Source organism: Callospermophilus lateralis, chromosome 6, assembly GCF_048772815.1.
Source record: "Callospermophilus lateralis isolate mCalLat2 chromosome 6, mCalLat2.hap1, whole genome shotgun sequence".
Classification (NCBI taxonomy): domain Eukaryota; kingdom Metazoa; phylum Chordata; class Mammalia; order Rodentia; family Sciuridae; genus Callospermophilus; species Callospermophilus lateralis.
Window position 1 is genome coordinate 121,006,946 of NC_135310.1, and position 12,721 is coordinate 121,019,666.

Sequence of the window (12,721 nt, forward strand, 5' to 3'; positions counted from 1 at the left end):
AAACAGCCACACTTCTAGCAAGCGCTGCCAGCTTCAGCCGGTTCCTGGGACTTTCCTCGAGCTCCGCCTTGGCCGGCGGCTCTTCCCTCCCCCAGCCGCTGGTCCGGTCGCCCACGGGATCGTGGATTCCGGCAGCAGAGACTCCGGCCCAGGCGGGAAAGCGGAGAGTCCCAGGCCGGGACCAGGGACAGCTCCTGCGAGGCAATGGCCTGTCCAAAGTCGTCCGCCCGCTGCGGGTTCTTCCGCTGCTCCGGAGCCTCCCTGGGAGCGTGGCTGGGGGCATCGCTGCTACTTTCCGCCGACTGCGTGCTGCTCCGGACTGCGCTGCCCGGAATAGTCTCCCGGCTAGTGCCCTCTTCGCTGCTGCTGCTCCGGACCTGGGTGGTGGGCCTGAGCCGCTGGATCATACTGTGGCTGGGGGTCCGCGGGATCCTCAAGGCAACAGTTGGCTGCCAGGGCGGAAGCACGAGGGGCCACGGGTGGCTGGCAGTTTTGGAGCCATTGGCGGCGGCGCTGGGTTTGGCCTTGCCGGGACTTGCCTTGCTTCGAGAGCTGGGCTCGTGGGGAGCCCTCGGGGATGTTGATAGCACCAGACTATTGCACTGGGGAAGTCGCCTGGATGCGTTCGTCCTCAGCTACGTAGCCGCACTGCCTGCAGCCGCACTGTGGCACAAGCTCGGGAGCCTCTGGGAGGCCAGCGGTCATGGAGACTCTGGGGTTGCGGTGCGTCGACTTCTAGGCTGCCTGGGCTCAGAGGTGCGACGTTTCCCTCTGATCCTGGTCCTACTGGTTCTCTCCTGTCTTGGTAAGGGAGACGCAGGGCTGAAGGGAAGGATACAGGGGGCTGGGCAGGAATCCAGGGTGATGGTCAAAGAAGAGCAGTGTGGGTTCTGGGAAATGTAGATGGGTGCACCTCTACCTAGCTCAGGTCCTGCAGACCATTCCAGACTGGACTGGGTGGGAGCAGAAGTCCTGGGCTTCAGTGCTGGCCTGGGTCCCTGTGGGCAAGTCCTTTCTCTGAGGCAGAACATCTTATTTCTAACAGGAGGGTATTTTACTGCACCATCTCCATCCTTCTTAATTAAACTCCCTGAAGGGGCTGGTGGGGCAACCACAGGATTGTGAGTTCAGTCATATTCAGGTTTGGGCTATGAACTCAAAGTCTTTTTTCTGCACCTGTCCTGCAGGGTAATGGTAAGCCTGGAGAGGGGCAGGGAGGAGACAGTTTGAGGAGAAATGACGAGCTCAGACTTAAAGTTTGTGACTGACCCACCTCTCTTCTCTCCCAGGGGAGATGGCCATTCCATTCTTCACCGGCCGCCTCACGGACTGGATTCTACAAGATAAGACAGCTACTACTTTAACCCGAAACATCACTCTTATGTCCATTCTCACCATAGCCAGGTCTGGGAGTTGAGCATAGGAACCCTGGAAAAGAGAGGGTTGGATACTGGGGAGACCATCCAAAGTGCACTCCTGCAGGGATATCTGGGACCTTTTCTTCCTTGCCTGAACATACCCTGACCCTTCTTCTCCCCCATCTCTCTCTAGTGCACTGCTGGAGTTCGTGGGCGATGGGATCTATAACAGCACAATGGGGCGTGTACATTGTCACTTTCAGGGAAAGGTGTTTCAGGCCGTCTTGCGCCAGGAGACGGAGTTTTTCCAGCAGAACCAAACAGGTTTCTCACAAAATTCCTTATACACTCTTATGCTCTTTATCTCCATATAAGCCCTTTTACTTTTAACCTTGCAGATTTCCCCTGCCTTTCTTAAACCCATACATTCTTATTTATTTGTTAGCTGTAGTTGGACACAATACCTTTGTTTTATTTATTTACTTTTATGTGGTGCTGAGGATTGAACCCAGGGCCTCATACATGCTAGGCGGGTGCTCTACCGCTGAGCCACAAACCTAGCCCTAAACCCACACATTCTTATTTGTTATACTCGATATACCTCAGAAACAAAGTATTGTTCTCTTTACCTTAAAAAATGTTTTCATCCAGAATTCCACATAAATCTGTCCCCATGTGTTCTAGACAGAAACTATAGAATTTGAAACTTGGGAATGTTGAGATCATGAAGTTCAACTGCCTCATGAGGTCTAGACCCTACATGCTGAAACCTGTATAGTCATATTTGGTTAGAGGCAAACTTGGTGTTAGACCCAGCATCTTGATTCCCAATGCAGCATTCATGATGGATTCCTGGAGTGCTTCCTAGCAGCACCCTCCCTTCTCTGGGTCTGCTGCACGAACAGTTTGAGCTCCTTCTTGTGAATAGTGTGGGATATGCAAAGCTTTAATGGAGAGAAAGCTTTTAGAGAAATATAAAATCACACGCAAACCAACTTTCTTAGAGTTGAAATGAAGGCCTTTGGCCAGGCTTTTCCTCTCTGACACTCATTTTTTTCTGCATTGAGGTTCCCACACCTCCCCAGACTCCTAAGCTTATTTGTCTAGCCTCCTTAGAAACCCATGTTGACACCCCAACCCTGGCATCCTGGCTCTTTGTTCCTCTTCTCATCACTCTGTGAACTGGTCTCATTCCTGCCACTCTCTCTCCCCGACCCTGGCAGGTAACATCACCTCTCGAGTAACAGATGACACATCCACCGTGTGTGAGTCTCTGAGTCATGAACTGAACATATTGATGTGGTACCTGGTGCGAGGACTATGTCTCTTGGGGCTCATGCTCTGGGGGTCACTGTCCCTCACCCTGGTCACCCTGGCTGCCCTGCCTCTGCTTTTCCTTCTGCCTAAGAAGCTGGGAAAATGGTGCCAGGTATGTCCAGGGAGTTGGCTCAACCTACACAGACCATCATCACTGACTGGGAAGACTCATTTTCCCTCAGATTGCTTTCAGCACGACTCTCTTGGTACCCTCACTGATTCTCCATCTTCATGGAACTCCCTGTCCCTGTAGTTCCTATAATCCATGTTCACAGATTGCTCAGCATTGATCTCCATGTTCTCTTCTAACTTCTTCCCACAATCTCTCCTTAAGAATATGATCCTCAAACTATTTTGAGAAATTTTCCTCTTCCCTGCATGTCTTTAGTGTCCAGTGGTATAGTTGTGCCCCCTTGTCTTCCCTCCTGTCCCTCTTTCTCTTCCAGACTTTAATTTTTAAGTAGGTAGTTCAGATAATAGTGTCCCTTATGGTTTGCTAACCATATGTGACATTTCTTGTCCTTGTCTTCACAGTCACTGGGAGTACAGGTGCGGGACTCTCTGGCAGAGGCCAGCCAGGTGGCCATCGAGGCCCTGTCAGCTATGTCTACAGTCCGGAGCTTTGCCAATGAGGAAGGCGAGGCCCAGAAGTTTAGGCAGAAGCTGGAGGAAATGAAGACGCTCAACCAAAAGGAGGCCCTGGCCTATGCAGTCAACCTGTGCACCACTGATGTGAGAACCTGGAGATGAGTTGCCACCCCCTTGTCCTTTTCCTGATCTTCCTCCCATTCTTCCTGCACCAGGACATGGTTGGTTCCAAGTTTTCATCATAGCACCGAGACTCAGTTACTCTACTTGTTGTCTCTAACTTCCTTCTTCTTTTAGGGTTGCTAAGTAGCTTCCTTCCACTATGGTACACAAAGTTCACCCAATCTTGTGGATTGGAAAGATGTCATGTCTTCCAGTCCTAGGGCCTTCCTTTGCCTCTCAGCAAAAGCTAAGGGAGCCATAAATTTCTGCACCTGGGTCCACTGCATACTGGTGCTGTGCCAATATGCTAGTGAGAGCCATGGGAATTCTAGAAGCCAGGGATCAGGGGCAGCTGTGATGTAATATAAAGGGAACTGAACAGCAATCAGCAGTCCTGGCTTAATGCTGCCGTTTACTAGCTCTGAGTACAGGCAAGTAACTTACCTTCTCTGAGGCTGTTTCCTCATTTAGAAAAATGGAAATGATGGACCCTCCTTTACAGGTACTCTTGATACTAATATTAGCTGACAGCATATTCATGAAAGTCTTTTTGTGAAGAGTAAAATGCTCCCTGAATAAGCTGATAATGGTGATGTGAGAAAGGTAAGGACGACTCCTGGGATCTGTATTTGAGTCAGACTCCATGGATTCTCTGGTTCATTTTTCCTTTTTACCTATGGAGCCTGCTACTGTAAATTGAGAGAAAGGGACTTTATATCTCCTTTATGCTAACTACTCGGGTTCTTTGTTTCCCTTCCACAATTCTTCCTTTTAAAAGTCTCTCTGTGTGGTCTCTCCATAGATCTCAGGGCTGCTGCTGAAGGTGGGAATCCTATACATTGGTGGGCAGATGGTGACAACAGGGACTGTAAGCAGTGGGAACCTCGTTGCATTTGTTCTCTACCAGATACAGTTCACCGTTGCTGTCAAGGTGAGGTCCCTTCAGTTTCACTCCCCAGTGCCATTCCTTCCCCATCCCATCACCACCTGTGTTCCTTTCCTTCCACTCTTTACCCTTCTCACATCATATAATGCTGGCAAGCAGGTTAGGACCTGCCCCTCTCACATTCATAGCTCTCTTTCAGGTGCTGCTTTCCACCTATCCCCGGGTACAGAAGGCTATAGGCTCCTCAGAGAAAATATTTGAATATCTGGACCGGACCCCTCGCTGCCCACCCAGGGGTCTATTGATTCCCTCAAACATGGAGAGCCTTGTCCAGTTCCAAGATGTCTCCTTTGCCTATCCTAATGATCCAGACGTCCCAGTGCTGCAGGTATAGCCCCTCAATCTCTGTATTCCAGCCACCTCACCTTAACCTCTGTCATCCTCAATTTTCTTTCTGCTTCTAGCCTGCTAAACATCAAGCCCAATCCTTCTTAAGCTGTAAAAGACATTGATAAGGCTGGGCATGGTGGCACATGCCTGTAATCCCAGTGGCTTGGGAGGCTAAGGTAGTAGGATCACTAGTTCAGAGCCAGGCTCAGCAACTTAATGAGGCCTTAAGCAACTTAGTGAGAACTATCTAAAACAAAACAAAACAAAACAAAAAACACTGGGGATGTGGCTCAGTGGTTGAGTGCCTCTGGGTTCGATCCCTGGTACCAAAATAAATAAGTAAAAAATAAACAGGTATTGGTAAGCATATCTGTTCCATAAATCTTCCCCAAACTCAAGGATTAGTTTGAACTTCCAAGGAGAATGGGAAAAGAGGTTTTAAAGAGAAGACTCTCATGTTCCAAGGACTTGCTCACCAAAATATGTGTTCCTGGTCTTCTTTCTTTCCTTGTGTGATTAAGAATGTGATTTTTTTTTCTGCTTCCGGATGGTATCCAGTATTATGTGTGTGGCATAGTGGTGCTTTTTCTTTACCTTCTTCTTTGTCTCATCTCCCATCTCTTCTCCTTGGGGAGGTATCATCCCAGAATTCTATGCATATGGGCTAGTAAGAATTCCTATATGTCGAGGCTGGGGTTGTGGCTCAGTGGTAGAGCGCTTGCCTCGCTTGTGTGAGGCACTGTGTTCAATCCCTGGCACCACATAAAATAAAAACAAACAAAAATAAAGGTATTGTGTCATTTTACTTATTTTAAGAAAATAAGTTATATTTACTTAAAATCTAAATCTAAATCTATATATTTTATATATGAAAATAAGTTATATTTACTTAAAATCTAAATCTATATATTTTATATATATATATATATAAAGAATTCCTATATGTCCTCATTTTCTCCTTTCTTCCTTGGGATAAGACATTATGCTAAGTAACATGACAATGACAGTCTTCATGTTAGAGTCCTTGATTAGAGTGCTTCTTATTGTGATTCTCTGACTTCCAGGGGCTGACATTCACCCTATATCCTGGTAAAGTGACAGCACTAGTGGGACCCAATGGATCAGGGAAGAGCACTGTGGCTGCCCTGCTGCAGAATCTTTACCAGCCCACCATGGGCCAGCTGCTGCTGGATGGGGAGCCCCTTCCTCAATATGAACATCGATACCTGCACAGACAGGTGGGCAAGAAGATGGCATGGGGAAGAAGGGGAGCGCCAACCTAAAAGAGCATTGCCACTGAGCTGAAAGGAAGGTTAGGGATGATTAGGAGACTTTGGGTGGATATGGAAGTGTGGTCAGGAGAGGAATGTAATTTTATGATATGCTGTCAATCATGAGTGTCCTGTCTCCAGATAGATATACTCCTGTTACTTGTTCTGTGATTCTTCACCATATCTTAGGTGGCTGCAGTGGGACAAGAACCACAGCTGTTTGGAAGAAGTATTAAAGAAAATATTGCCTATGGTCTGATCCAGAAGCCAACTATGGAGGAGATAAAAAGTGCTGCAATACAGTCTGGAGCCCATAGTTTCATTTCTGGGCTCCCTCAGGGCTATGACACAGGTACCCATTCATCTTACCACCTGAACACTTCTACCCTTCTGAAACCCCAGTAGTCTTATCCTTATTATTCCATTCCTCCTGCCCCGTGGACATCAATTTGAAGTTGTAAGATCTTGTTGCTGTGGTGGCTTCATCCTCATAGCCTCAGAACTCTGCCCACCCTCCCAAACCTCCCCTGTCCAGTTGTACCCATCAGTCCTTGGTGTGTGTGTGTGTGTGTGTGTGTGTGTGTGTGTGTGTTTGCACATGTAAACACATGGGTCTATCCAGCTGTCATCTGGGCTCTTGTCTCTGCAGAGGTAGGTGAGGCTGGGGGCCAGCTGTCAGGAGGTCAGCGACAGGCAGTGGCCTTGGCCCGAGCATTGATGCGGAAGCCAGGTGTACTCATTCTAGATGACGCCACGAGTGCCCTGGATGCAAACAGCCAGTTACGGGTAAGACAGCCATCTTCTTAATGCCTAGATCCCACGGAACCTGACTTCCTTTGCTCATCCTACATTAGTTACACCAAGGTCACAATTATCCAAACTGGTCCTTGGAATTTGCAGTTCCCATTAGCTTTTCCCCCAAGACATTCAGAACCAGTTAAAAGAGATTATCTCTGAATCCATAAAGACAAATATAAAGAAAAGACTATTCTAATATTAATATTAATTAATCTTGTACTTATGTACTAGACTTGCTACTACTTTACAGTACTGTGTCATCAATTTATTAATCATGATTCCTTGTGAGCTGGACATTATTGTCCTCTTCTACAGATACAGTGGTGGCTAAGAGAGGTTGAGTAACCTGCTCTTTGGCCTGGACCCAAATTCAGATTTGTCTGACTTGAGTGCACATGCTTTTTACTACTACTAAGTTATATTTGCTCAAAATCTAAAAAAAAAAAAAGAAAAAAAAATTCCTGCTTGGTACAGTGGCACGTGCCTGTAATTTTATTGGCTTAGGAGGCTGAAGCATGAAGCTCCAAATTTAAAGCTAACCTAAGCAATTTAGTGAGACCCTGTCTCAAAATAAAAAATAAAAAGAGCTGGGAATGTGGCTCAGTGATTACGCACCCCTTAGTTCAATCCCCAGTACCAAAAATAACATAAAATAAAGAAATCCTGGCCCATAGGAGGAGAGGAGATTTAGTTTCACTATGAGATTCCTACTTTGTACCGCCTCATGTGAATGAATATTCCTTAATAAAACAAAGGTTCGACAGAGAAACACTCAAAACAGGAATCTTCAGTGCCCTTGGGGTTGTTGGAAGACCAGGCAGTGACCCTGTGAGGTCTGTCCTAGCCCTGGAAACATAGATGGATGGTTCTTGGGCTGGGAGTGAGGGGTCCCATCCTGACAGAGTTTCTGTCTTTCCTCAGGTGCAGCAACTCCTGTATGAAAGCCCAGAGCGTTTCTCTCGCTCTGTGCTTCTTATCACCCAGAATCTCAGCTTGGTGGAGCAGGCTGACCACATCCTCTTTCTGAAAGGAGGCACCATCTGTGAGGAGGGAACCCACCAGCAGCTCATGGAGAATAGGGGATGCTACTTCGACATGGTGCAGGCTCCTGCAGGTGCTCCAGAATGAAAGACTTCTCTACCTGCACATTACCCTTCCCTCCAATTTCTTCTGTTCTCTGTGGTGGAGAACTTGGGAGCAAAGGTCCTACCAAAGCTATAGAGTGGGCAGCTGCTGCTAGGAAGAGTTACATGTTAAGATGTAAACTCCTGGGTGATTCTTGAAATTTGTATGTGTGTTACTTCTTCTCCAAGCTCCTCTTGATAATAAAGACTTCCTGGAAGACAAAGAGGATTTTGTAAACCCTCCATGGGTTTAGAGATACATTTGATGCTTTGGTCTGAATAGCACTCTAAAAATGAGAAGAAATATTCAGAATGTACAGAAAGGGGAGACCAGCAGCCTTCAATATGTCCAAAGGCATATGCTGGCCCATAATTACTCTGTGGGTTCTTGATATTTATAATAAAGTTGGTGTTTTGTACTGTGATTTCTCCTGTTTCCGGCATCCCAAGAGTTCAACACCTTTTGCAGTGTACTTTTCGGAAGGTCTTCTTTTAGTATAATTAATGTTTGACAGCCCTAGGGGCGCCATCCCCTCCCCCAGATATTTTATTTCTGTGGTCACCCCTCTATTCCCCCCACACTGGTCTGCTCCCAAGGATGAGCAAGACTCTGATGCGGTCCTTCTCAGGACACCAGCAGCTGCAGCTCAGAGCCGGCTCTTTCAGAACTGGAACACAGAGGGCGAACCCAATGGAGGAAGCGCAAGCGGGCGAGCAGGGGCTAGCAGGGCTTCACACCACCCACCCGGCTCACTTAGATCCTTTCTGTAAGGCTCACCCAGTTCAGAGTGGCACCTGTCGCCGGCGTAATCTCAGAGTAGTGGGCGGGCTTGTCTAGTAAATTTCTTCCATTCAGGGAGGGCCAGGGTGTGTGACGTTAACAGTTGCTGGGCAGATGAGGCCGACACAGGTTGCAAGAAGAGGCGGGGATTCAACTCAGCAGCGCTTTATTGCAGTCAGGAGCCAGGCGAGGAGAGGTGGGTCGAAAGGCATGTTCTTGAGGGTGGCCTCTGGTTAGGAGACCGTTGAGCCGGGAGGGGCCCGACAAGGGACCACGTGGAAAGAGATTCAGAGACTCTCCTTCTCCTTGGGACCCGGTACGATGCGGGTACATTCTTTCCGGTGGCCCCGGACGCAGTGTCCCCAGCGTCCCCGCCATCTACTTCTACTCTTCCCTGATTTTTATAGAATGATGCTAATAGGAACGCTGTCCTCCACCCTCACATGCCCCGACATGAAACCGCCTCCTGTCCCTTGCAGACTTGCACCTTTCTGATTGAGGCTACGTCTTTAGGTGACACGACCCTCCCCACTCCTTGGCTGTTTCCAGCGGATGCCTGCCTGGCGTCTCCCACTGTAATCGACTCCAAGAGGGCGTCCGAAGGCGCGCTCTCTCCACCCTTCGGATAGACCATTACCCATCGTTTATCGACCTCTGTGATGCGGAGAAGAGACGTCTGTCCCCAGTACGGTACTCTTGGTTCAGACATCCCCTGGCCTTTTCTCGCAAAGGGCAGGGGGATGTGGGAAAAAAAAAAAAAATTCTGGTTCCCTCCCCTTGGTGCCACGGCTTTCGCTTTCACTTCCTCCTCCGAGAGTCGACGGATCTCCGGGTGTTAAGCGATCATGGCGCTGCTGGACGTGTGCGGAGCCCCCGGAGGGCAGCGGCCCGACTGGGTTGTCCCCGTTGCGGGAAACAGGCATCGCTCCGACCCGGGACACTACAGTTTCTCTTTGCGATCTCCGGAGCTCGCCCTCCCCCGGGGAATGCAGGTGAGGGTGGCGGGAAACCCTAAGCGTGGAGGAAGGAGGGTCTGTCTTGAGGTTGCCTTGCCAGAGGCGGGAAACGCCTAGGGGGTGATCCTTCAGCGAAGAAGAGCTGCATCCAGGGCCGGCCCCGAGAGGAGCCCACAGGAGCGTGGGTACCTGAGGGCTAGCAAGTGCAGACGAGGACAAAGAGTTAGGGATGAGGTTGGGACGCCTTATCCACAGCAGGAGAGCTTTCCTCCTCCTTCTCCACCACACACAAACCGTGAAGCCTTTTTCTTTAAGTTGTCACCTGGTATAAGGGCTGTGCAGGGTCTTGGAAGACCTGCGAACTTTGGTGGCTAGTCTGGTCTCAGCAACTCACAGTGTGTCCGAGAACAAGGCATTCGGTCAAGGTTTCAAGCCCCTCTTCCTTAAAATGAGAATATGTTTATAAAACATGTTTCCTGAAGGTTGAATGACCTATCAATGGGGGAAAAAAACCTTAAAATCATTCTTAAACATTTTTAGTTATGGCAACATTTGTTTTCTTTCATCTCTGAAGCACTGGAAGGTGGAAATGTTTGGTGCCCTGTGCTGCTTCTTTTCCTTCTCCCAAGTCATTTCATTCCAGAATTGGTTTCTAACTATCACATATATTGGTGGCTCGAGAATTCTTACACATCTTATTCCCAGCACTTTAATAAAACAGTTTTCTTTGGAGTTTCCTGCTACAGAAGTGTTCAGTGCCCCTTTCTCTTCTTCTTTCTCTCTCATAGCCCACTGAATTCCTGCAGTCCTTGGGTAGGGATGAAGAAAGAAATGTCCAGATTGAGATGGCCCATGGCACAACCACACTGGCCTTCAAGTTCCAGCATGGAGTTATTGTAGCAGTGGATTCCCGGGCCTCGGCCGGAAGTTACATTGGTGAGTGTGCAGGCTTCTTCAGCAGAATCTGAAGAGCTGGACCCTCTTCTCAGCAGGAGCCCAATGTTTGCACCAAAGCCAAAGCAGATATTGATCTAAGGCACATAAGAATTGTGGGGTCATTCTGCCTCTCTCAAAACTCTGTCTTCTTTCAGCCACCTTAAGGGTGAACAAGGTGATTGAGATTAATCCTTACCTGCTTGGCACCATGTCTGGCTGTGCAGCAGACTGTCAGTACTGGGAGCGCCTGTTGGCCAAGGAGTGCAGGTGGGTGAGGCCTCACACCTCCCTTTCTTAGTCTAGTGGTTGATTCCTGGGTCTCCTAGATCACTCCTCCTCACCCTTGTCCCCTGTGGTCTATATTAATGCTAAAAGAGTACTTCCCAAACAGTCTTTGAGTGATAAAAGCCTCCTAAATCTCCATCTGTACTGCTGCCTATAACCAAATACTTTCTCAATTATTTAGTGTAGACATCAGCTGTGATGATATAGTATCATTTACTAGGTTTAAAAATGTTTTAGATACTTTACATTCCACATCTTTCCCCGATCCTTGGAGCCTACAAAATAACTCCTTCCAAGTATTTAGCTTTTAATCGTTTCCTGATTCATCAGGTGGGAGAGAGCTAAACTCCCTCCTCCACCTCCTGTCCTCATACAGGCTGTACTACTTGCGGAATGGGGAGCGGATCTCAGTGTCAGCTGCCTCCAAACTGCTCTCCAACATGATGTGTCAGTACCGGGGCATGGGCCTCTCCATGGGCAGTATGATCTGTGGCTGGGACAAGAAGGTGGGTACTCTCCATTTCCCATGATCCCCCAGCACAGATGAGTGGGCTCTTCTGCCTGCTACCCTCCCACTTCTACCCTGACAAGATGTACAACACATAGAATGTTTGATTCTAGAACTGTTTCAGTATATGCACAGGCTATTTCTTGGTCCAGATGTGGACACTTTATGTACTTCATAAATTATTTTGCTAAAATAGCTGAATCCCAGTTTTGTTTTTCCTTTTATTTCTAAAGTGATTTTTTACCAAAGTGTTATCCTAATTTAAATGTTCTTATGGTAATTTTCATTCTTTTGAAAACTTTTTATGACCCACCCTTAAGCCTATATGTTACCAACATTTCCTTTTTAAATTCAATTCAGAACTTTGTTTCATCCTACAGGGTCCAGGACTTTACTATGTGGATCACAATGGGACTCGGCTCTCAGGACGTATGTTCTCCACGGGTAGTGGGAACAGTTATGCCTACGGGGTTATGGACAGTGGCTATCGGCCCAATCTTAGTATTGAAGAAGCCTATGACCTTGGTCGCAGGGCTATTGTTCATGCCACTCACAGAGACAGCTATTCTGGAGGCGTTGTCAATAGTAAGAGACTGATAATCCCACCATCATGCCTGGGAATTGGGATTTAATTTTAGGGCACTCAGGGGAGGCAGAGTGGTAGGGAGGAGGTTTTCAGAGTAAGAAGTGCCCAGTAATAAGGGTTTTGAGCATGTGTGTGTGTGTGTGTGTGTGTGTGTGTGTGTGTGTCTGTGTGTGCACATGTTGCCTTCAACATAAAACTGTGAACAGGAACTTGCTGAAGGGAAGGGTGACTCCCTGCTCTTCTCTCATTTGTCCACAGTGTACCATATGAAGGAAGACGGTTGGGTGAAAGTGGAAAGTACAGATGTCAGTGACCTGCTGCACCAGTACCGGGATGCCAATCAGTAATGGTGGAGACTGGGCAGGCCTCCTCGGGCTAGCCTGGTAGACTCAGGGAGCTGGTCATCCTAAGTCCCAGAAGAAGGAGTAGTCTGACCAAAGTCAGAGATAGAGAACTGGCTCAGCAGCCAGTGGGGACCTGGAGGGTTGGACCAGCTCATCCTTTTTTGTGTTCTCCATTTCAGGGAGCATCCCTCCTGGGTGCCCCCTAAGCACAATAAAGTAAAAACGGTTATAAATGCATCTGTGTTGTGTGCTGAGGAATGGGGACTGTGGTTTTATTTGGCAGGTTGGAGCAGAGGGGAGGAAATTGAGACACTTTTCCAGAGAAGGGACTTAGACTCTTACCGAAGAAATGAGGTCTGACCAGATAGTTCTTCTCTCTAGGACCTCAATAGGACTGATGATGTTCTCTTTGGACACTTATTTGCAATTTC

General features: G+C 48.0%; 2 protein-coding genes across 2 annotated transcripts; both read left to right on the plus strand.

The window, feature by feature from the left end:
* Positions 1 to 18: 18 nt before the first annotated feature.
* Positions 19 to 8,306, plus strand: Tap1 (transporter 1, ATP binding cassette subfamily B member). Its single transcript, XM_076857725.1, has 11 exons — positions 19 to 805; positions 1,290 to 1,404; positions 1,552 to 1,682; positions 2,582 to 2,787; positions 3,210 to 3,407; positions 4,228 to 4,356; positions 4,511 to 4,699; positions 5,766 to 5,939; positions 6,162 to 6,324; positions 6,622 to 6,758; positions 7,692 to 8,306. The coding sequence occupies exons 1-11, from the start codon at positions 205 to 207 to the stop codon at positions 7,896 to 7,898; spliced, it is 2,250 nt and encodes a 749-aa protein (XP_076713840.1). The 5' UTR covers positions 19 to 204; the 3' UTR covers positions 7,899 to 8,306.
* A 1,191-nt stretch (positions 8,307 to 9,497) lies between these two features.
* On the plus strand, positions 9,498 to 12,527 carry Psmb8 (proteasome 20S subunit beta 8). Its single transcript, XM_076857727.1, has 6 exons — positions 9,498 to 9,667; positions 10,420 to 10,567; positions 10,723 to 10,834; positions 11,229 to 11,358; positions 11,741 to 11,945; positions 12,205 to 12,527. The coding sequence occupies exons 1-6, from the start codon at positions 9,521 to 9,523 to the stop codon at positions 12,291 to 12,293; spliced, it is 831 nt and encodes a 276-aa protein (XP_076713842.1). The 5' UTR covers positions 9,498 to 9,520; the 3' UTR covers positions 12,294 to 12,527.
* Positions 12,528 to 12,721: the final 194 nt, after the last annotated feature.